The following is a 26,075-nucleotide window of genomic DNA, read 5'->3' as shown; positions in this document are numbered from 1 at the left end:
AATCAATCGAAGACATAAAGGACTCCGCAAGGCTCAGCAAAGTTTTATCGAAGGAACATTATAATCCTTCATTTCTAAAAAAGCCTGAGGAACCTGGACAGCCTTTCCAGCCGAATGTCTTGAGCTACTGATGAAGACGCACTTTCCGGGTTGCGAGAGTGATAACCCCGAACCGCGTGAAACCACAGAGCTAAGCGTACCTCATGTGGAGCAAGTCAATTCCGTTATAACTATAGAATATATTTTGTGGGCCATCAATACTTTTTCTCCATATAAATCCCCAGGCATAGATGGGATACTGCCAGTTATGCTTTAAAAGTTGCATGATGTGGCAGCTCCATGGCTGGAACAAATTTTCAAAGGATGTCTCCTTCTCAAACATGTGCCCATGTCGTGGAGACAGGTCAAAGTAATTTTTATCCCGAAAGTGGGTAGGCGAGGTCACGAATCCGCGAAGGATTTCAGACCAATAAGCTTAACATCTTTTGTGCTTAAATCCTTGGAGCGCATTTTTGATTACCATATTAGAGAAATCCTAGTTGGACGCCCTCTCGAAAACTCTCAGCATGCTTATCTTAAGGGCAAATCTACGGAGACTGCCCACCATGAGGTAGTGCGTACTGTAAAACAAACAATCCATTATAAAGAATCCATAGAAGAATCGCTCGTTAAGTTCGGTGTAGAATTCTTCGTTCGAGAATGGATTATTTCCATGCTCAGTGGTAGGAAGATTCGAGCCACTCTAGGCAATACAATCGCAACGAAACACGTGAGTAGGGGAACACCCCAGGGTGGTGTCCTTTCGCCTCTTCTATGGCTTCTGGTCATGGATACAATTCTCGTTAAATTAGAGAGATGTGGAGTGAAGGCGGTAGCCTATGCGGATGATTTGGTGCTATTGGTGTCAGGAAAGTACACCTCTGTGATTAGTGAAATCACGGAGTCAGCTTTGAAGAAAGTTAGCAACTGGGCACCGAGTTGTGGACTAAGAGTTAACCAAAGTAAAACTGAACTGATGCTCTTTACCACCAAAACTAAAGTACTGCCCTTCACACTACCTCGACTCAACGGTCAAATCATATCATTGTCTTCGAGTGCAAAATATTTGGGAGTTATACTCGACCCTAAACTAAACTGGAAACTAAATATTGAAGTACGGGTTAAGAAGGCCTGTGTTGCCTTCTACGTCTGCAGCAAAACTTTCGGAAAAAAGTGCGGACTTAAGTCGAAGATGATTTTATGGACGTACACAGCCGTAGTACGTACAATCTTAACATATGAGTCGATTGCGTGGTGGCCTTAGTAAGGGTTTTAATGTTATTTTCTCATCCAGAGAAGATTGGGAGGATGACATCGTGTCGATAGGTTCGACACAACCATCTTTACTGACGGCTTAAAGATGGAGTGCAGAGTTGGTTCTGGGATCTTTTCTGAGTCCCTAAATGTAGCTAAATCCTTTAGGTTTCCTGACTTTGATAGCGTTTTTCAGGCTGAACTGCTGGCAATAAGGGAGGCATGTAAGATACTTAAACAAAGCCCAAACTAAAACCGAAATGCGGCTATCTTAACAGACAGCCAAGCAGCTGTCAAAACAATTAACTCGGCCACATCCTCATCTAAATTGGTCCAGCAATGTCGCAATGAGCTTGCGAGCCTGAATATTAACCTCGGTGTCACCCTGATCTGGGTTCCGGGCCATAGTGGTATCGTGGGAAATGAACGGGCTGACGAGCTAGCCAGGCAAGGATCTGCCCTTCATAGCTCACTTGCGGAAATGGTTAACATTCCTCTTGGTGCTATGAAGGGTAAAATCTTTTCTATCTACCAAACTGAATCAAACCGAAGGAGGAGCAATTTACCCAACTGCATTATATCTAGGAAGATATGGCCCACATATAATAAAACCCGTACAAACGATCTTCTATGCAGGCCAAGGCAAGACATAGCCAGGATTGTTGCGGTTTGTACCGGACATTGGCCTATAGGAGTTCATGCGGAGAAGAAATATTGACATTACGGCAGATCCTGCAAAAAAAAACTAGCGTTCATTTCAAAAACTTAAAAAAATATCTTACTGGCGGGTGCTCTAACTTAATCCATTATCTTATAACTACTGCCTTTCGGCCTTAATTTTTCAAGAAAGGTTTTAGACAAGGTAATGCGCTGTCATTAGATTTTTTTAAGATCGTACTTGAATGAATAGTGCAGAGCTCCCACGTCAACACTAGAGGCACTTTCTTTCAAAAGTCCGCCCAATTACTGGCATATGCTGATGACATTGACATAATCGGAAGAACTCAGTGTTATGTCAATGGGGCTTTTGTCAGAGAGAAAAAAACTAAATTAGTTTTTTCTCTCTGCTTTTGTGAGTATTGAGTCAAAGGCGGCAAAAATGGGTTTGAAGGTTAATGAGGGCAAAGCAAAGTACATGGTACCAAATGACTAAAAAGTTATTTTTCATTTTTAGGTACAGTAAAACCCACTTAAATGCCCATCCCGATTAGAAAAATAAGCACGTACAACACTGCGCTATATTTTTTTTAATGCTTATATTTTATTTTTGTTTTGTTTTTTGATTCAAATTGTTTAATTAAATAGTTTTTGACAAATTAAGTTTTAAAGTTGAAATTTAGAGATTTTTTTTCGGTTTTTAATTTTTTTAGAATTTGTTTATCAATTACATTTTTTTTTGTCAATATTCAATGAGCTGATATATTTTTAGTCAAATACTAAAAACCTTAGAAAAAAAACTGAAAGATACTTTTTCATAGAAAATACCTTTTTTCCTTTTTTTGAGTACAATTTTCTTAATCCGGGTGTTCAAATTTCATTCCAAATTTGTGTGTCCCAGTCTGCTAGTAACCAAGTCTAAAATACCTGCGACCCTCTCAATGCAAAATACGAAGAATTCGAGATGTGGAATAGTTGTATATTTTATGAGTACAGGTCAATTATTGAATAAACAGATTAAACCTTTTTTGTACATATGTATATTTGCATCACTATTATCGTAATCTTCGAATTTCTGTTTATACTGGCCCCAGAGTAGCCCCATCGCATCCCCACTTGTATGTGAGCTCTAAATCTGTTTCACTGGTCTCAAGGCTTTTTTGGAGTTGTGGTTCCAAATATTGATAAAACGTGATGTTGTGTGATCTACTAAATCTTGGAGCTTTATTTAGGAAACTGTCTCACTTACGCTTTTTGGTGGGTAACAATCCAGCTTAGCTTTATACACGGAGGTATGGCACGGATATATATCTTTGTTGACTTGATGAATCACTTAGTATTGACTAGCAGTTAAATTAGCTTCCACGAATATCCTCAAAGCGTTTACAGGATAGTGTTTCTCAGTTTTCAGGGTTTAACTGCCAATCGCAGCTGCTTTCCATTGACTTATCTGTGCTGCGAATGTCTGGTCATCAAAGGACACACTCTCTCGAAGTTCCTCTGTTTTTCGACGTTTTGTTCGGTCACTTGATTCCCCGAACTCTTTGCTTGGGCGACCTTGAGATCTTCCGGGAAGTATGCCAACAGGTAGTGTTACTTCTTCGCTAAGCCACTCTTCATTCTTATCCAAGAAACGCTTTTCTGTGCAGCTGTAGAGTTGCCATCTCCTTTTATAGTTCGCTTTGAACGCCTTGATAATTTTTCTAAGTTCATCTATTTTCTCTGGGGGACAGTTTGTGATATCCATACATTTTTTATCCAAATCTTAAAGTTTACCGTCAAAGAGTCTTTGTGGGCTTCCTCTTCCCAACTCATGGAGCTGTTTCCTTCTCAAAGACAAGCTGGAATTAGAGTCATCTGGAATAATATAAAAAATGTTTAGTTATGGTCGCTAGAAAAGAGTTTTTTTCAAATGCTTTGTTTTTTCTTAGGCGAAAACTTGTGAAAGGTTTTGAAATGCAGGACTTTTCTACATATCCAGAAGTTAAATAATATACATATATGACAAACATTGTTGCGGGGTGTTGCCAACATTCAAAAACACTAATGTTTGGTAAAACCAACGGAAAAAGTGCGAATTTTGTAAGTACATAATTTAACTCATCGATATGAAGAACTTAAGTTTAATATATAAAAATATCTTTGCCTAAAATACTGTTAGGTTAGGTTATAGTGGCTGTCCAAGATGGAACGGACACACTTAGGCCAGTTTAATGGCCCATTGTGATACCACATGAATCTTGAGGCTTCCTCCTAAGCTCAATGGAACCAGTTAGAGTCTCTTACGAAACGTGAGAGGCTCGTTTAGATCGTTAAAGAAGAATTCTCCTAGGTAATTCTTGCGTTTTCGAGCTAGAGCAGGGCATGTGCAGAGAAGATGAAGAACCGTTTCTTCCTCTTCCTCGTCCATACAGCTTCTGCAAAAGTCATTTGAGAATACGCCTAGTCTCATGGCGTGCTTTCCTATTAGACAGTGTCCGGTTATGACACCTATTATCGAGCTTATATGTGATCTGCTTAGAGAGAGCAAGCACCTTGAACGTTTTAAATGCAATGTTGGCCAGATGTTTTTTGTGGCTTGACACGTGGTGATGTTGGTCCACCTGGTGCCTGCCCTTCTCACAGCGTCTTGCATTAGTAGCAGTTTACAAGTAGCGATTGGTATGCCAGTACTTGCCAAACGTGGTAGGATGGGTTGTACTGTACCGTTCCTGGCGAGTTCATCTGCCTTACAGTTACCTGGAATGTCTCTATGGCCCGGCACCCAGCAAAGGTGAATATTAAACTGTTGCGCCATCTCCATTAGAGATGATCGACAGTTATGGACTGTTATAGAGTTTGTAGAGACTGAGTCCAGAGATTTGATAGCGGCCTGGCTGTCGGAGAAAATACGGATATCAGATGTTGATATCACGTTTTCTTTGAGCCAAGACAAGACTTCTTTAATCGCCAAAAGTTCCGCCTGGAACACGCTACAATGATTGGGAAGGCGGAATGAGAGACTTAATTTCAGTCGTTCAGAGTACACACCACCACCAACCCCTTCTTTGGTCTTTGAGCCATCTGTGTAAAAGTGGATTGACTCATCCTCTAAGAATGTCCTATCCTCCCAAAAAGATCTGGTAGGTATAGAAATCTGGAAATTCCTATCGAATTGTAGTTGGGGGATGGTGTAGTCTGTGTGCTTTGGAATTGATTCTAAGTGCCTTAGAATTACGGAGTGGCCAATGTTGTTGTTAGTCCACTGCGACGAAGCATTGAGGCGGATAGCAGAGCTTGTAGCTATTTGTTTACTAAATATGTCAAGAGGTGTAAGGTAGAGCAAGGTGTCCAGTGCCGTAGACGGGGTCGTGCGAAGCGATCCGCTTATACATAGGCAGGCTGAACGTTGAACTTTATTTAACTTATCCCTGTTTATACCTTTCTCTAAAGCAGTCCACCATACTGCTACACCGTACGTTAAAATCGGTCTGATTACCGATTTGTATAGCCAATGCGTGATTCTGGGTTGTAAACCCCATTTATTACCAATAGCTTTTTTGCAAGAAAAGAGAGCTACAGTAGCTTTTTTGACTCTTTCCTGTACGTTGCGTTTCCAATTTAGTTTTTTGTCTAAGACAAGACCTAGGTATTTGGCCTCGTCTGAGAATTTTAATTGGATTCCTTTAATGTAAGGAGGGTTGACAAATGGAATTTTGTATCTCCTCGAAAATAAGACCAGATCGGTTTTGTGTGGGTTAACACCCAGTCCACACCGATCAGCCCAGAGTATTAGTCTGTCCAAGGCATTTTGTAAGAGTTCTTTTAGGATATTAAGATGCTTTCCTGAAACTGCTATAGCAACGTCGTCCGCATAGGCTATCACTCTGAAACCCTCCGCATCCAGACTAGTTAGGATTTCATTCACCACTAGGTTCCAGGGGAGAGGGGATAGAACACCACCTTGCGGTGTCCCTCTACTAACGAATCGTCTGCTAGAAGAGTTGCCCAGTTTTGAATTAATTATTCTGCTAGTAAGCATTAAATGAATTAACTCCCGAAGCGAACTCTCTACATTTAGAGATGTCAGTGCAGAAGTGATTGCAGATGTGTCCACGTTGTTAAAGGCACCTTCGATGTCAAGGAAAGCAACCATAGTGAACTCTTTATGATGGAGGGAATATTCGATGGTGCGTACTAAAGTGTGTAACGCTGTTTCCACCGATTTACCCTTACAGTAGGCATGTTGAGACGAAGACAGAAGTCTTGTATCGATACGTGCCCTTAAATGGATATCAATCAATCTTTCCAGGGTCTAAAGAAGGAATGATGATAGACTTATAGGTCGTAAATCTTAAGGATTAACTTGGGAGCATTTACCTGCTTTAGGTATAAAGACAACTTTAACTTCTCTCCATGCCGAGGGAACATGGACCAGGTAAAGACAGCTGGTAAAAATTGCCTCAAGGATTGGTGCAATTATATCAGAAGCCTTTTGTTATTCGGCTGGTATTATTCCATCTGGTCCTGCAGCTTTAAATGGTTTGAAGCTGTTGAGAGCCCATTGTAGCTTATCCTTTGTGATCAGAACTTGTGGATATGTTGTATTTGAACTTGAACGTATAAAACTGTTGCAAGTTTCGGTAAGAGAACTACCAGGAAAGTGAGTGTTCAATAGCAAGTTCAGCGATTCATTACTTGAATTAGTCCAGGAGCCGTCTGCATTTTTCAAGCAGCTTGGCATAGCTGGATTAGTTGAAAGAATTTTCCGTAACCTAGAGGCTTCAGAAGTTTCTTCTATCATGCCACAGAAGGATCGCCAAGAAGATCGCTTGGATTTCCTTAGTGCCTTCTTGTAGATTCTTAGGGATTCTTTGTAGGAGTCCCAATGAGAGGCTAGTCTTGCAGCTTTGGCCCGGTTGAAAAGTTTCCTGCATTCCTTCCTGAGCGAGTCAAGCTCTGAGGCCCACCATTGTGGTTTCCTCTTTCCTCTTATGTGTATAAGTGGACAAGAAATTTCTAGCGATCTGTTCATAGCTGAGGTAAGGTCATTGACTTTGTTGTCAAGTTCGTTAGCGTTAGAGGAAGGACTAGATAGTCCAGATTCTAGTAAACTCTGTAATAAGTTCCTGTATAAAGCCCAGCCAGTTTTCCGATAGTTTCGAAAAGTCAATGGACTCGGGTTATTTTCCACCTTTATATTGAACTGGATACATCTATGATCAGAGAACGAGTGTTCTTTGGATACTTTCCAGTCCAAGATAATATGGTGTATACTATCTGAGACAAGAGTTATGTGTAAGACTTCTTGTCGAGTTTTAGTTATGAAGGTTGGTTCATTACCAACATTACTTACTAAGAGGTTAGTACCAAGAATATAATCAAAAAGAGACTCACCTCTGTCGTTGATATTCGTACTGCCCCATACAGTATGATGAGCGTTAGCATCGCTCCCAATAATTAGGCGGATCCTTTGCCTTTGCGCTTCAGCGACGACTTTCTCCAGGGTTTTTCCAGGGAGAGGGCCAAGGTGGTCATGTCCAAGATACGCCGATACCAGCCAGAAACTTCCTTTGTAAAAAAAACTTCCTACTGTACATACCTTGATTTACGATATCCATTTCAATTTTTTTCACAAAAATCATTTTAAGATTAAAAAAAACACAAAAAACACACTTTTTTTTAAAAAATCGCCAACAAACAAGTGCTTATTTAAGAAGTGCAAGTTGCAACTGATGGTGTCGCGTACGGGGTGACAAATTTATAGATCGACTTCAAAGTAGCCTGGTTATATACCTGTTATGGGACTCATGCTTAATCTTGAGAGTGAAAGTTGACAAAATTGATTTATGGCCACGTTTCAGGTCAAAATACCACACTGTGCGTTGTATTTGATCTGCGTTGTAGGGTAACAACTTAACCTAACAAGCTGTGGGTTATATTTTACGGGCTTTCGTAAGGCTATGGACCTACGATGACTAAACTGCCGATCTTTGCTGAAACAAAAAAAATAGATGAATGGTATGCTAGTTGTGATTGGATTATGAATAATGATTATGTATTTTCCAAAACCATACCCATTTTATAAAAAAAATATTTTTCACGATAAGAACTTATATTCAATACACTAATGAATTATTAATATTTAAGCATAATATTTACCAAACGTAATAACACAATTTGTATCTAATATTTAGCCAATGACCAGTATGTACTTAGATGCTAAATTATTCCAGTTAATTTTATCCCCTGAATCGAATTAAAAAAAGTTGAATTTTTATACTTTTAAGCGAATTATACTTCATAACCATTTTGTTATTCGCTATAATTGAGAATTGGTATGAAATTTAGTTTGTTTCCGATTCTATTCAGTTCGGAAATGAAAAATACTTGAAAGCATACTTAACGAAAACAATTGTTTGTGTATTCAACTAGTTCGTTCAAAGCTTTTTCCATTGGATAACTTTATATTAATTTCATATTAGAAGGACCAGGATGGAAAGTAAATTATCTGAAGATAAGAAAGAGGAAGAACGTGTATGTTTAAAACAATCGCCTATTGGTTGTGTAGTAAGGCAGTTGTCTAAAACGAATAAAGAATAGTTCATTGGTGTGCTCAGCCATGTTTATGATGATAATGAAGGAATGTTATTAGTAGGTAGAAGGTACTTACTACAATCCAATCACATTCCTTCTTTCTAACAAGTTTTTAGCGCAAACATGGAGCTATTACCTTCAGTTTATTTTTTCGTTAAATTTTAGAAGAAACAAACATACGAACAAGTACAAGAAATTGCTATCCATGTGTTGTTTACAGTCAGGCTCTTATGCGTTTTGAATTTTAGTTATGAAGTGACACGTAAGCAGTATTTGTAGAGGTTGTACGTTTCTTAAACTAGTACTAAGTATTTATTTTTTTATATAGGCGAATGAAAGTAAAATATGTGTGAAACAAGCTTATTCGTAAAGAATAATATTTTAAAATCATATATACAAAAGTACCAAGATATTTATTCTTGATAGACACTTTAAAATAGATTGTTGATTGAACATATCATATTCGTTAATCCGATGCAGTGGCGCTACACGGAAATAATTGGTATTTACAATAGTTATAGTTATAAAAATACTTAAATATGTACCACATGCATAAATTTGGATAAAAGATAGGAATGGTATTAAAATGTTGTGAAAATAATTTACTTTGAATACAGTTAAAATAATTTTAAAAAAATATTTTAAGATTCAAAATTTTACCCGAAAAATAAGTTTGTCTTCAAAAATCTAAATGCCATTTTATAAATCATAAAACCCTCGATTTTCCAAATTTTTTTTTTTGTTTTGAAAATCGTTAGAGCGGTTTTTTAAAATTCATTTTGTCTTCCAAAATTTGAATGCCATTTTATAAATCATAAAACCCTTGATTTTCCAATTTTTTTTTTTGAAAATCGTTAGAGCGGTTTTTTTTTTTAAATTAATTTTGTTAAAATTTTTAAATTTTGTTCTAAGAATATTTTTCGTATGCAGTTGTTTAGTGATTGTAAATATACGCTTTACATTTGAATTTCGTAAAAAAATGTTGACCTATTTTTGAGATATAGAATTTTGAAAAATAAAATTTCAATTTTTTTTAAAAATCTAAACAATACAAAATTGCATTTTTGATAATCAAATATTGTTAAGGCAATATAGGAGCTTATTTAGAAATAAATTACTGAAATCAGTTCATAAGTTGCTGAGAGAAAATTAAAAAACAAAATAACGGTTCTATGGCCAGTTGGTTATGATCTTAAAAAAAAACGCCTAACGCGAATCTGCTCAAAACCTTAACTTCCAAGTTTGAACTCAGTCGATCCAATAGTTTAGGCTGTAGGAGCGTGGACAGACAGACAAAACCGACCGGACGGAATCGCGGGACCCACTTTTTTCAACTTCTCTACCATTGCAGGTCAATCCGCCAACACCCTAGACTTGTTTCTTACCTCTGACCCTAATAAATACACAATTAGTGTATTACCGCCTCTAAGCACATCAGACCATTGTATCGTATCTGCAAAATTCTCATGTCGAAAAAACCCAGTTAAAGAAAAAACTCCTTTGAGAACCGTTTGGCAATATGAGAAAGCCAACTGGGACGATCTCAATGAATTCTTCAGGAAATTTAACTGGTCACTATGCTTCCTCGATAGTGACGTGGATTCCAGCGCAGAAATGGTAACAAATTTAATTCTTTGTGGAATGAGAAATTTTATCCCGAATAGGGTGAAATCTATCAAACCCAAAGAGAACTCATGGTTTGATTCTAGCTGTAAAGAGGTTATTAGGATCAGAGATGTAAGTTTCCGTTGTTACAAAGCCAACCCGATTGAGGAAAACTGGAATAAGTTCAAACAAACTAGAAAGACGTGTAATAGTCATATTCGTCGAACCAAAATTTTGCATCATCAGAAATTAAGGCAAAAATACTACAATGTCCCAAAGGTAGTAAAAATGTCTGGTCATTTGTAAAAAACGTACGAAACACCACGTCATCCTTGGTTCCAACGCTCGCCCACAGTGACACTCATTATGTAAGCTCGATTGATAAAGCAAATTTGCTTGCAGCACAGTTTGCTGTTAATTCGACGCTACCGGAAAGTGTCATGAGTCCTCCTGTTCTTGAGAGCGTAAATAATTCTATGGGACGAATCTTCTTTCGCACTCGTGCAGTTGCAAGAGTACTGAAAGAACTTGACATACACAAATCCGCTAGCCCGGATATTATCTCCCCAATTGTTCTGAAGAGGTGTTCTTTATCGCTGGCAAAACAACTGCGTAAACTTTTCCATCTTTCCTATCCTACAGGTCTCTTTCCGAGCGGATGGAAAATAGCATTTTTCCAGCCTGTCCCTAAAAAAGGCGAATCCTCCTCTCCCTTTAACTATCGTCCAATAGCACTCACGTCCCTTCTTTCCAAGCTCAAGAAATATCTTGAAGAACGGAAGCTTCTTAATGACCGACAGTATGGTTTTCGTAGCAATAGGTCCACTGGTGATCTCATGGTTCATCTCACCGAACAGTGGAACAAATCTTTACATCGTTTTGGAGAAAGTAAGATTATTGCCCTTGATATTTCAAAAGCATTTGATAGAGTTTGGCACCAAGCTCTCTTATCGAAAATGCGTGCTTTTGGTATTGATTAATCTCTGAAAGTCTGAATTTCATAAAATAAATGATGGTGTTCCCCAGGGCTTCGTTTTGTATACGACACTCTTTTTTATATTCATAAATGATCTTATGTCTACCACTTCTAATCTATTAACCCGTTTCGCCGACGACAGTACCCTCAGCTTCCCATACTCGTTTATAGATTCACATCCTTGTCCTTCGGATGTGGAACTTCAACGGCAGCGTATGATAAGCTTATTAAATTCTGATCTTGACAGCATTGTACAATGGGGAATCAAAAACCGTGTAGAATTTAATGCTTTGAAAACTCAATGCTGTCTCCTGTCGTTAAAGCGTAACCCCGATGCCAGTATCTGAGTGGCACTTGAATCCAAGAAACTAATCAACTATCAGTACTTGGTAGGTGTATCACAGATCACCTTTTATGGAACGATCATATATTTGATATATTGGATTTGAGGCCAAAAATGCTACCAGGGGCTTAGGATTTTCCGACGGTGCAAGAAATGTTGTACCCCTTCTGATCTGGCTGTAATTTACAAAGCCTAGAACACCGCCGCAATGTTTCATGCCTTTCCTTGTTTTATCGATATTTTTACAAACAATGTTCTGTTGAACTAGCCAGATGCATTCCATCCCTTAAACGATTCAGTCGTAATACTCGCACTTCCAGGAATGATCATCAGTTTACCCTTGAGCTAAATTTCGGGCGTACTGTCAAGTATAGAGATTCTTTCTTAAATCGCACATCGAGAATGTGGAATACTTTAGCCAACTCTGTTTTTCCCTCCCATTGTGATGTTCAGAACTTTAAGACCAATGTGCACCGGTATCTCCTTTTAAATCCTTCAATAATTTCCTAATGCTCGCACAGTGTTTAAATATAAACACATAAAGGGTACTAATGAACCCTTGAGTGCCTGCAAATTATAAAAAAAAAATCGTAATATCATGTTTGATTAAAATCTCGAGTTCGAAATTTTGCACGAATGCAAAACTTGCCATATAATTCCTATATGTCGCAAGTAAAAAAGATACAATAGGACTAAGCTTACCTGATATACCAATTCTCCTTTTGTAAATTCGAGCCAAATTTGATTTGGTTAACTTTAATATTTTTTGTATTTATTTTTTTAATAGATAATTTCTACTTATATTGAAAATTACAATCACAAAACTTATTCATTATTTTTTTTTAATTCGTTAATTTATTAACTACAATGTTGTATATTATGTAAAAGGGGTTATATCTAATATGCTCATTAAACTCGTCTCTATAAAACAGATAACTCTCCTCATAAATTACTCATAGTTATCACTTTTAATAATACTTTCGCTTCTCCTGATACTTAATATTAGTAAACGTTAATGTGAGCTTTTTATTTATGGTAGCAAAATAAATTATAAGTTTCAATTACAACGCTTCAGTAAAAAAATAAACAATTAGAAATTCCTAACTAAAAATAGTGTCGTTTTCTTTTACATCAATGTCTTTTTGTTTTTTTTTTTATAAACAATTCACAGCGTTTATTTAGAAAGGCAATAATTTTTACCAACATGTGAGGTAACTACACATTGGCGATTTTTAATTTTGCTCCCAATTTATTGTAAAGCTATTTTATTTTTGTGAACTAAAAACACAATAAATTCTTAAATCGATTATGTAAAAAAAAATATTATTAAATATTAAAATATTTATATTTATTTTATTTCTTCCTAAAATATTGGATAGTAATCAAATGTGAATTGATTTCTTTTTAAAATAGGAAATGAAAAAAAAATAACATTGGTTAATACACAAACCATTTGAAAATATTTACAAAAAAATGTGTGCTTAATTTCAAGTGCTTACTATTCGCTTGGAAAATAAAAAAGAACTAACGGCCGATCGCTTCGCTATAAATTTTGGGACGGGGATGTGGAGACCGTTGAAGGGTCTTCCTCTGTGCCTGTGGTTGCATCAACTGGTGGAGCCGTTGCCGATTGTGATGAAGCCAATTGTTCCATAGAAACCTCTCCCTCTAGATTAATTCCAGGAGCGGTACTTATCGATCTTGCTAGTTTTATTTTCTGGCGTTCCAGTCGCTCTTTTTCACGTGCCACTCGCAGCTTTTCGAAGTCATCGTCTTCAGTAGGGTCCAAATTTGATTTTGATTCGGATTCCTCCACTGCTTTTTTGTAAAGAAACAAATTATAATTATGTTAGTTATTTTATTTTATTTTTTCGATGAATATAAAAATATAAGTGTATTGTAAGTCTAAAATCATGCGTTCTACAACTAATTCAAAAATACAAAAAGTAACAAAAAGGGCAGCGGGATTTTAATAATGTACCACACAAACTCTGCAAATATGTCTAAAGGTTATTTTTTTATTACGAATACTTTCATATCTAGCAACAATTAACAAATACGATTGTTCGTTATTTTTGTATTTACCCGGTGAAACAAACCAACGAAAGTTGCTTGGTCCTCCCATACGCACTGCACCAATTGGGAAATTTTGTTAAAAATGTGTTTGAAGTAAAATAAAAAATTTTGTGGTTGTGCTCAGATTTTCCAATCAAATAGTTTTTACATTTTAAGTAAAGAGAGTACCTATTTTTGTGTCGTTGTTCTGAAAACAAATTTAACTCTTTTGGCGAATAAAAGTTATTGCTTTGACCATGATTTCGAATTTTAATTCCTAGCCTTGAGATGGCCTTCGAGGGATCGCAGCGAATAGAAGGCTGCATTGAACCTTCATACATAGGGGACAATTCAGCTAAGTCATAAGTTATCTTCAACATACATTTTTTTAATTGCAATTATTCTTTCAATTAGTAATTGATAATTTAAAACGTTATATACTTTGAATGTGATTTAATTTTTCAGTTTTATGATCTAAGATTTAATTCAGATTTTGAAAAATGGTCCATATGTTCATATGAATCTTTTTGCAATAACCCCTGAGAACAATCAACTTAAAAACTGTTTTTTTCTAGTTGATTAAGTTTCGTCTCATTAGTCTTAACTTAGAAAAAATCGTAAATTTCACGTGGCATCAACTAACATAACCGTTAAAGAAATAGTTTAAAGATGTTTTGTCATTTGCTGTCATTTCTTTAAAAAGTAAGTTAGCTACTGATGGCCAAAACTAATATTCATACCTCGAGTTAAGTTTGTTTTCAGATAATAAGGACCCTCGTTTCCTTGAAATTGTTTAAAACACTCACCTGTCTCCCTGCTTCCATCATCTTTCTCGCTTTGATGGAATAAACTTTTTGTGCTATCACCCATTGGCGAACATGGTACAGTTTGAGACGCAAATGCAGGATTCCTTGAACTCGGAGCTGAAGTCGACAGTAAAGCATCAACTCCACCTGGAGGAAATAGTGATGGTTCACCATTCGATTGCACACGTGTATATTTTGGAACATCAATAGGATCTGAACGATCATGCATTTCATTACTTCCACTAAATATATCCTTTACATTGGGTCTTGCACTATCAGCACCACGTTGTGACGTTATTGTCATTTGTTCGTCAACTTCTTCAATCACTTGGTCCGTTATTCGCATGCTTCCACTTGCAGGAACTTTAGCAACACCTTGCGGAACTAGACTTGTTGAACTCACAGAACCAGGAAAACGGTAATTACCTTGCTCAGATGTTGGCGTTGCCGAGCCAGGACGAGTTTCTTCGCGATTCAAGAAGCGTTTTAGTGCAGATGCTACTGTATTTACCCTAGATATTGTTCCACTAAGGCTGACCAAGCTTGGGGACGAGCCTTGGCGCGTTTTTCCATTGCCAGCAGTAAAGTGAATTCCACTAGCTGCATCGTCCACCTGCACATACAGTTATTTTAATTATTGAAAATACATATAGAGTGGGTAATTAGAAAACGAACTACGTGGTTAGTAGTTTAATTACAAACCACAAAGACAGACACTTTAATTGTTTTTTTTATTAAAAATTCCAGGAAACCAAATTAGAATGCATTAAAATTTATATGTACAGCCAAATAGAGCGGGATAAAAGAGGTGAACTAGGAGATCACTCTGTGAAGAATGGAAATTAGAATCAAAGAAGTAAGTTAGTTGACACCATTGATCCGCAGCCACAAACTACTTAGTTGATTTTTTTTTGAACAATATATTATCTACATTAGATATAAAATAAGTACTAAATATAAAATTAAATCAAAGCAGCAAACATTTAAAAAGTTTCAGAATTCAACATCAATCTTTGCCACTCAGTATACCTTACTAAATGTTGAAATATATCTCAGGATGGGTCCTAATTTTCGTAAGTTATTATCTTGTCGAACCGCCTCCCAAACAAAGACCGGGAAATCTTACCAGTTTAGCTGAATTCTGAAACATTTTCGTTGTTGTGTTTAATTTATATTTATACAATAGATAACCACAAACCAAAAAAATACAGTAGGGATTTGGATCTAGTTTAAAGAATTACTACTAAGCTTGATTTGAAAACATTATAAATTGTATGAAGTTTATAGTTATTGGTTACATAAAGGATAAAATTTATGAATACTTTTAAATAAACAATTGAGAAGTGGGAAAAAATGATTACAACAAGATTTAAAATAAATGTTGTTATGTGTTTCTTTTGAAAATAAAATGTATTTACTTTTATATTTAAATAAAAAGAACTTAACGAACAATTTTCAATTGCATGTAATTACTAAGTGAATTTTAATTACCAAAACAAGTTATTGAAATGTATATTTTTACAATTTAATTTACGTGTAATTGTAATGGAAAAAAGGACAATTATTTTTTACTTGTAATAATAATGAAAGTGGAAATTGATTAAGGAAAGTAATAATTATTACTTAACTCTGAAACAGATGCATAATTGTTCTTATTAAGTTCTTTTCTCGTCTAAAGCTAGATTGAATTGTCTGACCAATTATGCAAGTCCATTAGTAAAAAATTGTTATAAAATTAGGCTGCGGTATTTTAACAATAAAAATATTCATTTATTGGAGAAATGTTAAGTATTAAGATCAAAGCATTTTTGGAGAAGTGAGTATTAAGTAATTCTTTTAAAATAAATCTAATTCTGAATTTTTAAATGTGAAGCCAGTCAATATCAATATTTTTTTTAGGAAATCGCATATTTTCAAATCAAGCTTTTATTTATTTATTGAAGAAGTGTTCCACTTTGAATACTTTTTGTTTTTTTTTTCAAGGGAATGTATACCAATCACCGAATGCTAAAATAAATTTATATTGAAAATATTATTAGGAATTGAGAGAAAGAATTGCTCTCGATTTTAGTCATATACTTGTGTCGTAGGTAGCACGCTCTGAATTTAAATCCTAAATTGATTCTAACCTCCTCGATAGGATCCGTTTCTGGGAATTTATAATTAACTGCTTGCATTTGACCTGTTTTACCAACCATTTCATCGATCTTCACACTAGACAAGTTGGTGGGCATCGCTGCTGATTTGGAAACTTCAATTTTAGCTGTCGATGCTTCGGGATGCTCTTCGCGGAACTTCTCTGTAGCTTGGGAGTAGGGTAATTCGTTGGGGAAAATCTCATCCCAATACTGATCCTTAATAAGTTCTGGATGCTCGTGATGCATTTCATCAACAATCATATAAGAAACTTGCAAATTTCGATCGACCATCCAATTGACCTAAATACGATTCGACGAAACAACTTGTGATTATTTAAACAAAAATTAAGGTTTCTTTGTGATTCACCTCAAAATCGTCATCATCCTCGCCAAATGGATTAATCAATGACTCAGCCACTTTCAACCAACCCATGTAGAAGAAAAATTGCAAGGTTGTAAAAATTGGGAAATACAAGTCGATATTTATGGTGACTCCATTCGTAACGCCTTTGTTATCAATCCATTGTTGGGCCATTACAGAAGTTAAAAAGAAAGAATAAACAGCAAGCGTTACCACTTGTGTGTAAACGAGGGGTACACTTATTGTATCGTATGAGATCAACAATCCACATTGCCCACGGAATTTATTCAATTCGTCTATAATTGTCTTAACAGCAAAGTCATCACGTATCCTACCCTCTTTACGGGCCCGAGTAACTATACTCGCAGCCCACACAATTGGCAACCAATGTTTTGAATGCCTTGGAAATTTTGAATTTAGACTTTCGATAATGACTTTTTCATTTTCGACAAGAAGACCGGCGTCCACAAGGTTGTCCAAACTGGGAAAGCGTTTCTTAACTCGAGGTGAAATATTAATCAACGCCATGGTAAGGCAAAGACACACATAACGCATAACCGTTCGGCGCATAACACGACCACGTTCATCTTGACCGTGCATATTTGAGCTGACGAAAACGGCTATAGGATCCGGCCAGGGTATACTCGTATATTGATTCCACCATCGTGTCATAACAATTTGAACATAGAATCCGAGCACAAACGATAGTGGAATGAGGTTACTGTAAGTGGCACAATATTTAACGACTTCTTCGAATGTTCTGAGGGAAAAAAGAAATAAATTGACATTAATTTCGTGTTGTGTTTTACTTTGTTGCAATATCTTTTGTTGCACTCACTTTTTCTGGTAATCATCCAAACAATACCTATACATTATATTTAAACCATAATACGCTATGAGGAAAAACAGCAGGTCAAGCCAAACTAATTTGTAGATGCTGCCACGCCACCTGTTGAGAAAAGTTAAAATGCATGTTTTTTTAATAAGATATAAGAATCAAAGTAATTTTGTTTAAGACAATCTTTCTAATCTGTACTTTCTTTTTAAATACAACGGTTTTGTAAATTTTTCAATATATCTTAAAATATGTACAGATTTGTCTTTCGATCCCTAGGAATCCTATAGTAAGTGTTATACTTGATAGGTATTTGATTTCATTTATTGAATCATTTATAAGTTATAGCTATTTGAAATTTATAAAATAAATTACTTATAATTACACTTCTGTCGTTAAACTCATAAAAAAAACATTAATATTTGATATTTGTCTTGATTGACCTTGAGGCTAATAAAGTATTAAAGGAGTGATTGTTTTTCTTAAAGTCCCCTAAAGATTAAACAGACATAAATTGTGTTCTCAACACGTTTTAGAATGTGATAAATGGCTTCTAAAAAAACAAAACAGCAATTAAATAATTGTCACTGTAATTAAACTCATTCAATTTCTCATTTCGCTTGAAACTTTTAAATGATTTTTTTTTTATTAAAAAAAAAAACATTCAAATACTTTGTTATGACTTCGTTGCCAGAGTTGTCAACTCAAAAACTAGTTAAGATGAAAATAACAGAGTTAAGTCGTGGGCATATAGCTAATGTTAAATAGGACTTCAAGATTTCATGAAAAAGTTTCTAGGGTTTATTATTTTTAACTTCCCATAGGAAGTTATTGTAATGGGTCCGATTTTTCAAATTGAAAATTTTGACAGTTCTCGACGTTTCAAGGTCCCTAGAGTCGAAATAAAAGATTTTTAGAAAGATGTCTGTGCGTGCGTGTGTACGTACGTTCGTACGTCCGTAGATAATAAGGCATAAAGATGCAGAAAGGGCTAACAAGAAAATTGCGTGGGTGGTTTTTTTACCATAGCAGTTTGAAAAAAGGTGAAAATTTTGGTTAACCCTAAATATCTTACGAACCAAAAACGCTAGAGCCTTGAATTAAATTGTATATAATATATTGTAACCTGATACCAAATAGGTATATTTTTTGAAAAAAATCAATATAACGGGTTTTTTATAAATCAATAAAACTGAAAAAAAAAATGTGTCACCTCCAAAATTTTACGACTAAAATATGATTTCATCTCTAAAACAATTTTGTGCAACGAAGAATAATGTTTTTGACATCTGATAAAATTTTGAGAAAAATCTAATTGACAATTTTTTTTATAAAAAATAAAAATCTAAAAAACATTACTCAAAGTTCGTAAAAATTGAATATCGATTCAAATGTCTTTTCAAAAACTTGAAATTTAGGATTCAAGCTTATTTTATCTTATAAGAAATATTGTTTTCAACATTTTGAAAAATGTTGAGAAAAATCGAATTGACAGTTTTTTCACAAAAAATAAAAACCTAAGAAAAAATTTATAAAAGTTGGTAAAAATTGATTTTCGACTCAAATATCTTTTCAAAACTTTGAGATATTGGCTTTAATTTACTTTTATCTTTCAAAAAATCTTGTTGTCAACATTCAGTTAAAGTTTGAAAAATCGAATTGACAGTTTTTTTACAAAAAATTAAAAACCGAACAAAAAATTAACAAAAGTTGGTAAAAAATGATTTTTGACTTAAATATCTTTTAAAAAATTTGAGATAATAGCTTCTTTTTAATTTTTTCTTATAAGAAATATTGTTTTCAACATTAGGACAAATTTTGAGAAAAATCGAATTGACAGTGTTTTTACAAAAAATAAAAACCTAAAAAAAAAGTATAAAAGTTGGTAAAAATTGATTTTTGACTGAAATATCTCTTCAAAAATTTTAAATATTGACTTCAAACTAATTTAATCTTATAAGAAATATTGTTTTCAACATTTGGTAAATTTTTTAAAAAATTCGAATTGACAGTTTTTTTTACAAAAAATAAAACTCTAAAAAAAAAACAATACTAAAACTTGGTAAAAATTAACTTTCGGCTCAAATAGCTTTTCAAAAATTAAAAATATTGGCTTCAAACTTATTTTATTCCACAGAAAATATTGTTTTCAATATTCAGTAATTTTTATATAAAAATCCAACAGTCCGTTTTTTCATAAAAAATAAAATCTACAAAAAATGATACGAGTACATATAGACAAGTAAGTAAGTAAGTAAGTAAATCGACAGACGGGATGGGAAGTTATCAGTGTGGGTCGCATCCCAGCCTCTTTTTTTTTCTATAATTCAAACACACTCAACGGCTTTTTTATACCTTTTATATGCTAGAGACGAAGAGTGAACATAAGGAAAAAAAGGTAGGGGATTGAAACGAGCGTAGTGTCATTCCACATTCGCGTAGTACGGTTTAAGAAAGAATCTCCGCACTTCACAGTACGAAGTTGGGCTCGACGCTAAAATGATGGGCGTTTTGGAAAAAAGCCTTCTATTATAATTATAGTGTTAATTAATAGAAACTCGTAAAACTGTAATCTACAGCTGACGTATAGTAACATCTTTATCTTTACAATTAAATACATATTCATATATAACAAAATATAATTTTTATAAAATTATCAAACACGTCTATCGCATGCAAAAACACCTATGTCAATAACTCCCTTGACTTATAATCTATAGCAATAGACATAGATGTACTGTCATGTAACTTCTGATCTCGTTTGCATTGATATCGTTATTATAAGGCTTTTGCCCTATCATTTGCAGCTCCCGCTGGTGCTGCGGGGCGTTTTAATCAAAATTGGAAATTAAAGAGCTGCACGAGACAGTCACTTTTTTATCATTTCAAGACTGAACTGTCAGCTATAATTTGATAAAGTTCATTCAGAACTCAGATTAATGTGATTATAGAGCTCTTATTCAAGGTCATTAAGTGGATCATAACCATTATAAGACTTGAAACTGTGATAGGCACTTAAAAAAATAGATTTCATTTATTCTTATCTTTTGAGTATACCTATGTACACATAAAATGTACATACCTATTAATGTGAATAGGCAGAATACAACCCTCGTTAAGTTATGTTTACACATTTTTTGTTTTGTGGTTAAGCGTGTACGCACCATAATTTTAACATTTATTTGCATTCAAGTTAACCGATAATCATATTAACATAATTGGGATGTTGTTTTTATAGCTTTATTTCATAGTCATGGGAATAAAATTGCACTTGAGCAAAACAATATAAGGTACTTGATAAAAATCTGTCAAAAAATAATATAAAACCGCTTTAATTAGCTCAGCTTTGGAATATTTTTCTTCGTATATTTTGTTATCTAATCCTAAAACTCTTAATGACAATTTGTTGTGACATCAGTTTTTATTTTGACTTTGATTCTTGAAATAATTGATGACACAACTTTTAGATTGTGGGTTTACTATATAATTTTAAGAATGGAAATAAAAAAATAGATATAAGGCATTTTTTTCAATAGTGTTTTGAAAACAAAAAAATACTCCCATAAATAAAATATTTTAGGTAGTTATGGCGATTTATTAACTCAAAATTATTCTTCAAACTATCCGTTTTTTATTTTATGACTTTTTGCAACATTATTACAACTTTTGCCATTAATATGTTGTAAAAAATTAAATTTTTACTTCGTAAAACAAACCCACTTATATCAATAACAATAGAATATTGCAGTCAATATTAAAATTAAATTAAACAATTAAAAACATACATTTCATACAAGTACGAGCATAGGGTATTTTTTAGCGTCTATGGCTTGACAGCTAGATATGTCAATCTTTATTGACATTTCTGTTCAGTATTCATCAATGGCTGCGTTCAATCTCAGAAAGATAAGGTATACTGATACCTTTTTGTTATTGTTTGACGTGTAAAATAACAGCTGATAAAAAACAGCTGAGATGTCCAAAAAAGAATTCAAAGGAATTCAAGAATTTTTGGGGTATGTTGGTATCTGATAGAACAGCTGATTCAACACATGGTTGAATTTCAAGGAACTTGAAAATTGTTTTCAGCTTTTTGTGTTTGTTGGTAAACAAAAAGATACAAAATATTAGTTGAAGTTGTATTTGAGGATGTTCTGTACATAATAGACGATGAAGAAGCTGTGTGCTTTCAAATTTTAGAAGGTAATTATGATCTATTTTTTTTAAACATCAACATGGACTTATTTTGTTCTCGTTTTGTAGATGACCAATTTGCTAGGTCTCACATCCAGCCTAGTGTCTAGTAAAATGAGCAAAACTCTTAGCTAAATTGAACCTTTCTTCAGCTGATAAGAAACTTTCTTGCTTACTCAAGATCCAAACAAAAAACAACAATTTTTTCTCCAAGTTAAGAGTTCTTTTATTTTGCTGCACTTTGTGCAAGAGATCCTAATAATTTTAAATCGTTAATAAGCAATTTATTATAAATTGCTTATTAACGACTAGTTTGTTCACATTTTTTGGCTATTCTAGTTGATGGTGCCCCTTGAATGGTTTTTAAAAGAAGCGTTGGATAACCAAACGGATATATTATGCAACAAAAGTTCTTGCGTTGGTCCCACCATTAAGCTGAAACTTTATCTACTGTGAACAAACTCAAAATCCTACCGCAAAGCTACTTCTGCTCATTCGGTAATGAGATCGAAATTCTTCCAAACTATACCTAGATATTGACACTTCATAATAGTCCTACTGCCCTATTATGGTTATCAAATATCAACACGATATTTGATAAAAGTTGATAACTATCAACAAAATTAATGAATCGGTATTATAGTGATCAATTATCAATATTTTTGATAAATAGTGAATTAAAAGATCTATTGTGAATAGATTTAATGATAAACTCGGTATTACGGCTATCAAACATATTGATACTCATCAAATATTCTATAAGCTACAAAATCTTCGTTGTATCAAATATTCGTAAATGGTAAAGAATTGTAATTTAAATGCGATTTATAAGTTTTTTTTTATAGTTTTTATTGAATATACAAATTGAAGAACGAATTGCATTCACCAGAATTGTTGTTTGAAGGCATAAACTGAGGAACGAAGGTTTATCGTGCAAGCTAAAAAAACATTATTACGAGATGCTTCAAACCCACTGGACAAATTATAATTTCATGAATTAAAATAAGCAAATTAAACTTGGTAGGTATTACGGCTGTCAAATCCTCAGGATTTTCCTCCATTACTTCCACAAGCCTTTCTATTTGTTTTCTGTTGCTAACTATTCTACTCCTAAATAAACAAAATATTAAGAAAAAAGAGACATTTATTTAATGAAAACAACTTACATCATTCCGCCGATATTATTTATAGACCAAAACACAAGAACTTAACACAAATGACAAACGTCAAACACCAAACAAAACCTATTCGCAATCGTATATTGATTAGTATTCACAATGGATAAAAAATCATCATTTGATACTCATAATACCAAATTATCAATAAATTGATACAAGTTATCAGTTATCAAATAATTGATAGTTGATAGCCATAATAGGGCTGCTAGTTTCCTAATCGTTCAAAACCGGAGATATCGCAAGTAAATTATTAAATTATTAATAGAATTCGAAAGGAGCTAAAAGCAAATTTAACATAACATTTTATTGCAATATCAGTTTGGTCACAATTTTGTTTCCAGAAGTGGTCCCCTCATTTCATGGAACTTAACGCCTCTCAATTAATTTGTATCCTTTGTCACGGCCGACAAACCAGCAATTTTGAAGCCTTATTCAGTCACAAGTAGTGACAAATTAGACTGCTCGAATAGTCTACACTACATCAAAAAATTGCACGTACAGCACTTGAACATAAATTGGTTTCTCTTACACTATGAACTCCCTACCACAAATCTGAGCTGATTGACTTTATTTGATAAAATTATAATGTATAATAGGAAATGCAACAAAACTGCAACAAAATGTTTCAGCTTTGCCTCATGGTTTTTTTACCGTTAGTAGAATTTTGCCAGGAATGTCAAAAAATTGCGCGTACATCAAACAATTGTTCGTACACTGCTCTCTTCTCTAACAAAACGGAAATAACGGTTCTTTTTGAAATGTAAATTGTGTACTGTAATGATATTGAGAGATCTAGGCTCAGTATGCCGTGGTGTATGATCTTTTCAATTGTCTTTGTTTTTAATTTTGTTTTAAGTTTAAGTGTATTTTGAAAATGGAGGCTTCTCATAAAAAAGTATCTCTTGAAGTAAGAAAACTAATTTTTAAACTAAGAAACGACTGAAAAAGTTATGCTGAGATATCGTCAACTATAAGTAGACCACGGTCTACAGATCAATATGTATTAAAAAACTTATTTGACAAATAAAAGATTTGAAGTGGCCCCAGGAAGGGGTCGAAAAAAAATACTAGACGCTCATATGGAACGAAATATTGAAAGAATGGTAAAGGCTGATCTCAAGTTAAGTGCTCCTAAAATACAAATATGTAGATATACATAATTAAGTTTTTTATAACTGTGCGTGCAATTTTGGTTTCCTACTTTGCCTAATTTGTTTCATTTTTTTTCCTTCATGAAGTTATTTTGTTTTGTTTTTAATCCTCGTATAATAAACAATATCAAAATTGAAAAAAGAATAGTTGAAAATCTGATTTTCTTTAAATACCTTAGCTATTATTTTGAAGAATCACCTGTACCAACAATTTTTTGATATAGTGTATATACAAGTTTTAGTAGCGAGTATGATAGCCTTTCGATTCTTCATAGAGAGAACTAATATTGAAGTGACTTCCGGGGAAATTTTGTTCCATTCTTCTAATATACCGGCTTTTAGCTGGTTTTTATTACTTATTTTTGATTCTCGGACATTTCTTCCTAAATAATCCCAAAGATGTTCAATGGGATTAAAGTATGGGGATTGGGGAGGATGAGGTAATTGCGATTTAACATTATAGAGAAGCCACTAATTTACTATCCTTAATGAATGTTTAGGATCGTTGTCTTGCACAAGTAAAAACTCATCCTTAAGGCCAATTTTTAAAGCGCTGGCTTTCAAATTTTCTCTTAAATGTAAATATTTGTTTTATCCATTGATGTTCCTATAAAAACTAAATTTCTAGCACCGTTGATTGCAAATTATTCACATCTAATTCTGTGTTTCGTTTTCTCCACACAAATCTGCGACCGTCCGACCCAATGATATTAATCTTGCTCTCGTCAAGGAATAACACATTCTTCCAAAAATCATCTTGTTCCGAAACGTATGCATTCGCATAGTTCAAGCGTTTTGAAACGTTTGCTTTTGATTTATAGGTTTTTTTTATCCCTTTGAATGCAGAAAGTTCCGAACAGTTTGAGGGTTTAGCGATATTCCATCATCTGCTTGAATGTCAGCAGCTATGTTTGTAACTCCTAGCCGCGGCGGTCATATCTCCAAAATAATATTTATTTAAGAAATAATTATTATCATTAAATAACCCAACAGATTATAATGGTAAGAAATCAATTCCACAAATTTTCTGTATTTTGTTATTATTTTAAGTTTTCAAGCTGGTAAAAAAACACCCTATATTTACATACCTTTTATATAGTATAAGTAACTAATCGATTTGAAAATAATCTCGTCACAAAAAAAAACAACTTAAAATAATCACAACTAAGCACAATTAATCAGGAATTGATAAAATTAATTGACATAATTTTCTAAAGAATCCCAACGCCTCGCTGTCTAGCTAATTTCCACTTAATTTTGTTTTGGTTCTTTTTTCATTATCACTTAAAACTCCTTTGTTAGAACAAAAATTAAAATGATAACAATGGATGCGATCTTTAAATATTTTTTATTGTTATTAGAAACGCAAAGTGTATTCGTCGTCCTGGCGCTGATTTCTAACTGATTAGGCTTAAATACGAATGAAAGAATGTATTAAAAGTACCCCTGCAATTTTTCAAAATGGGCAAACAAAAGAAGTTCAAGGTATTCTCGTATGCACGCCACTCATAAGCATAACAATTGCTAGAGCGAATAATGGACACATTAATAATTAAACCTGAAAAAATCAATAAAGTAAATAAACAAAAAACACAGCAATCCGGAGTTTTTCTTTGTTTTGAACTTCAGAGTCAAGTTGACACATTCATTCAATTTTCAAAGAAAAACAAAAAGATGGAAATCAATATTGCAGAAATGTTTTGTGTTTTATATTCACATAGAAATGGAAAGAGGCGCTGAAGGATGAAAAACGAACTAAGATGATATATGATGAAAAAAGAGGTTAGAATACAGTACAACTTTAACGTTTGAAAGAATTTACCTATAGACAAATTATCCTTGAAACTTGAGAAAAAGTGAAATCAATTTCAAGTTTTTCGAAACATAGAAAAAGCCTTATTGACCAA

At 34.0% G+C, this 26,075-nt stretch overlaps 1 protein-coding gene across 9 annotated transcripts in view; it reads right to left on the bottom strand.

Annotated features, from left to right (window-relative positions):
- Window positions 1-12,190: 12,190 nt before the first annotated feature.
- LOC129942813 (bestrophin-4) overlaps window positions 12,191-26,075 on the bottom strand; it is a 75,515-nt gene continuing 61,630 nt past the window's right edge. For 2 of the 9 annotated variants that reach the window (XM_056051888.1, XM_056051887.1), the window contains exons 3-8: window positions 17,649-17,759; window positions 16,817-17,570; window positions 16,441-16,749; window positions 14,312-14,924; window positions 13,536-13,580; window positions 12,191-13,268 (exon numbers count right to left, since the gene is read on the bottom strand). In XM_056051888.1, coding sequence (XP_055907863.1) covers window positions 12,994-13,268; window positions 13,536-13,580; window positions 14,312-14,924; window positions 16,441-16,749; window positions 16,817-17,570; window positions 17,649-17,759 — 2,107 coding nt within the window. In that variant the 3' untranslated portion in view covers window positions 12,191-12,993. Of the gene's footprint in view, window positions 13,269-13,535; window positions 13,581-14,311; window positions 14,925-16,440; window positions 16,750-16,816; window positions 17,571-17,648; window positions 17,760-24,342; window positions 24,362-25,256; window positions 25,554-26,075 lie in introns of those variants that run through there. The other 7 variants (XM_056051894.1, XM_056051895.1, XM_056051889.1 and 4 more) reach the window with 7 other exon arrangements.

This window comes from Eupeodes corollae, chromosome 1 (genome assembly GCF_945859685.1).
Source record: "Eupeodes corollae chromosome 1, idEupCoro1.1, whole genome shotgun sequence".
NCBI lineage: Eukaryota > Metazoa > Arthropoda > Insecta > Diptera > Syrphidae > Eupeodes > Eupeodes corollae.
Note: the sequence above shows the minus strand (reverse complement) of the source record. Positions and strands in the feature narration are given on the sequence as shown.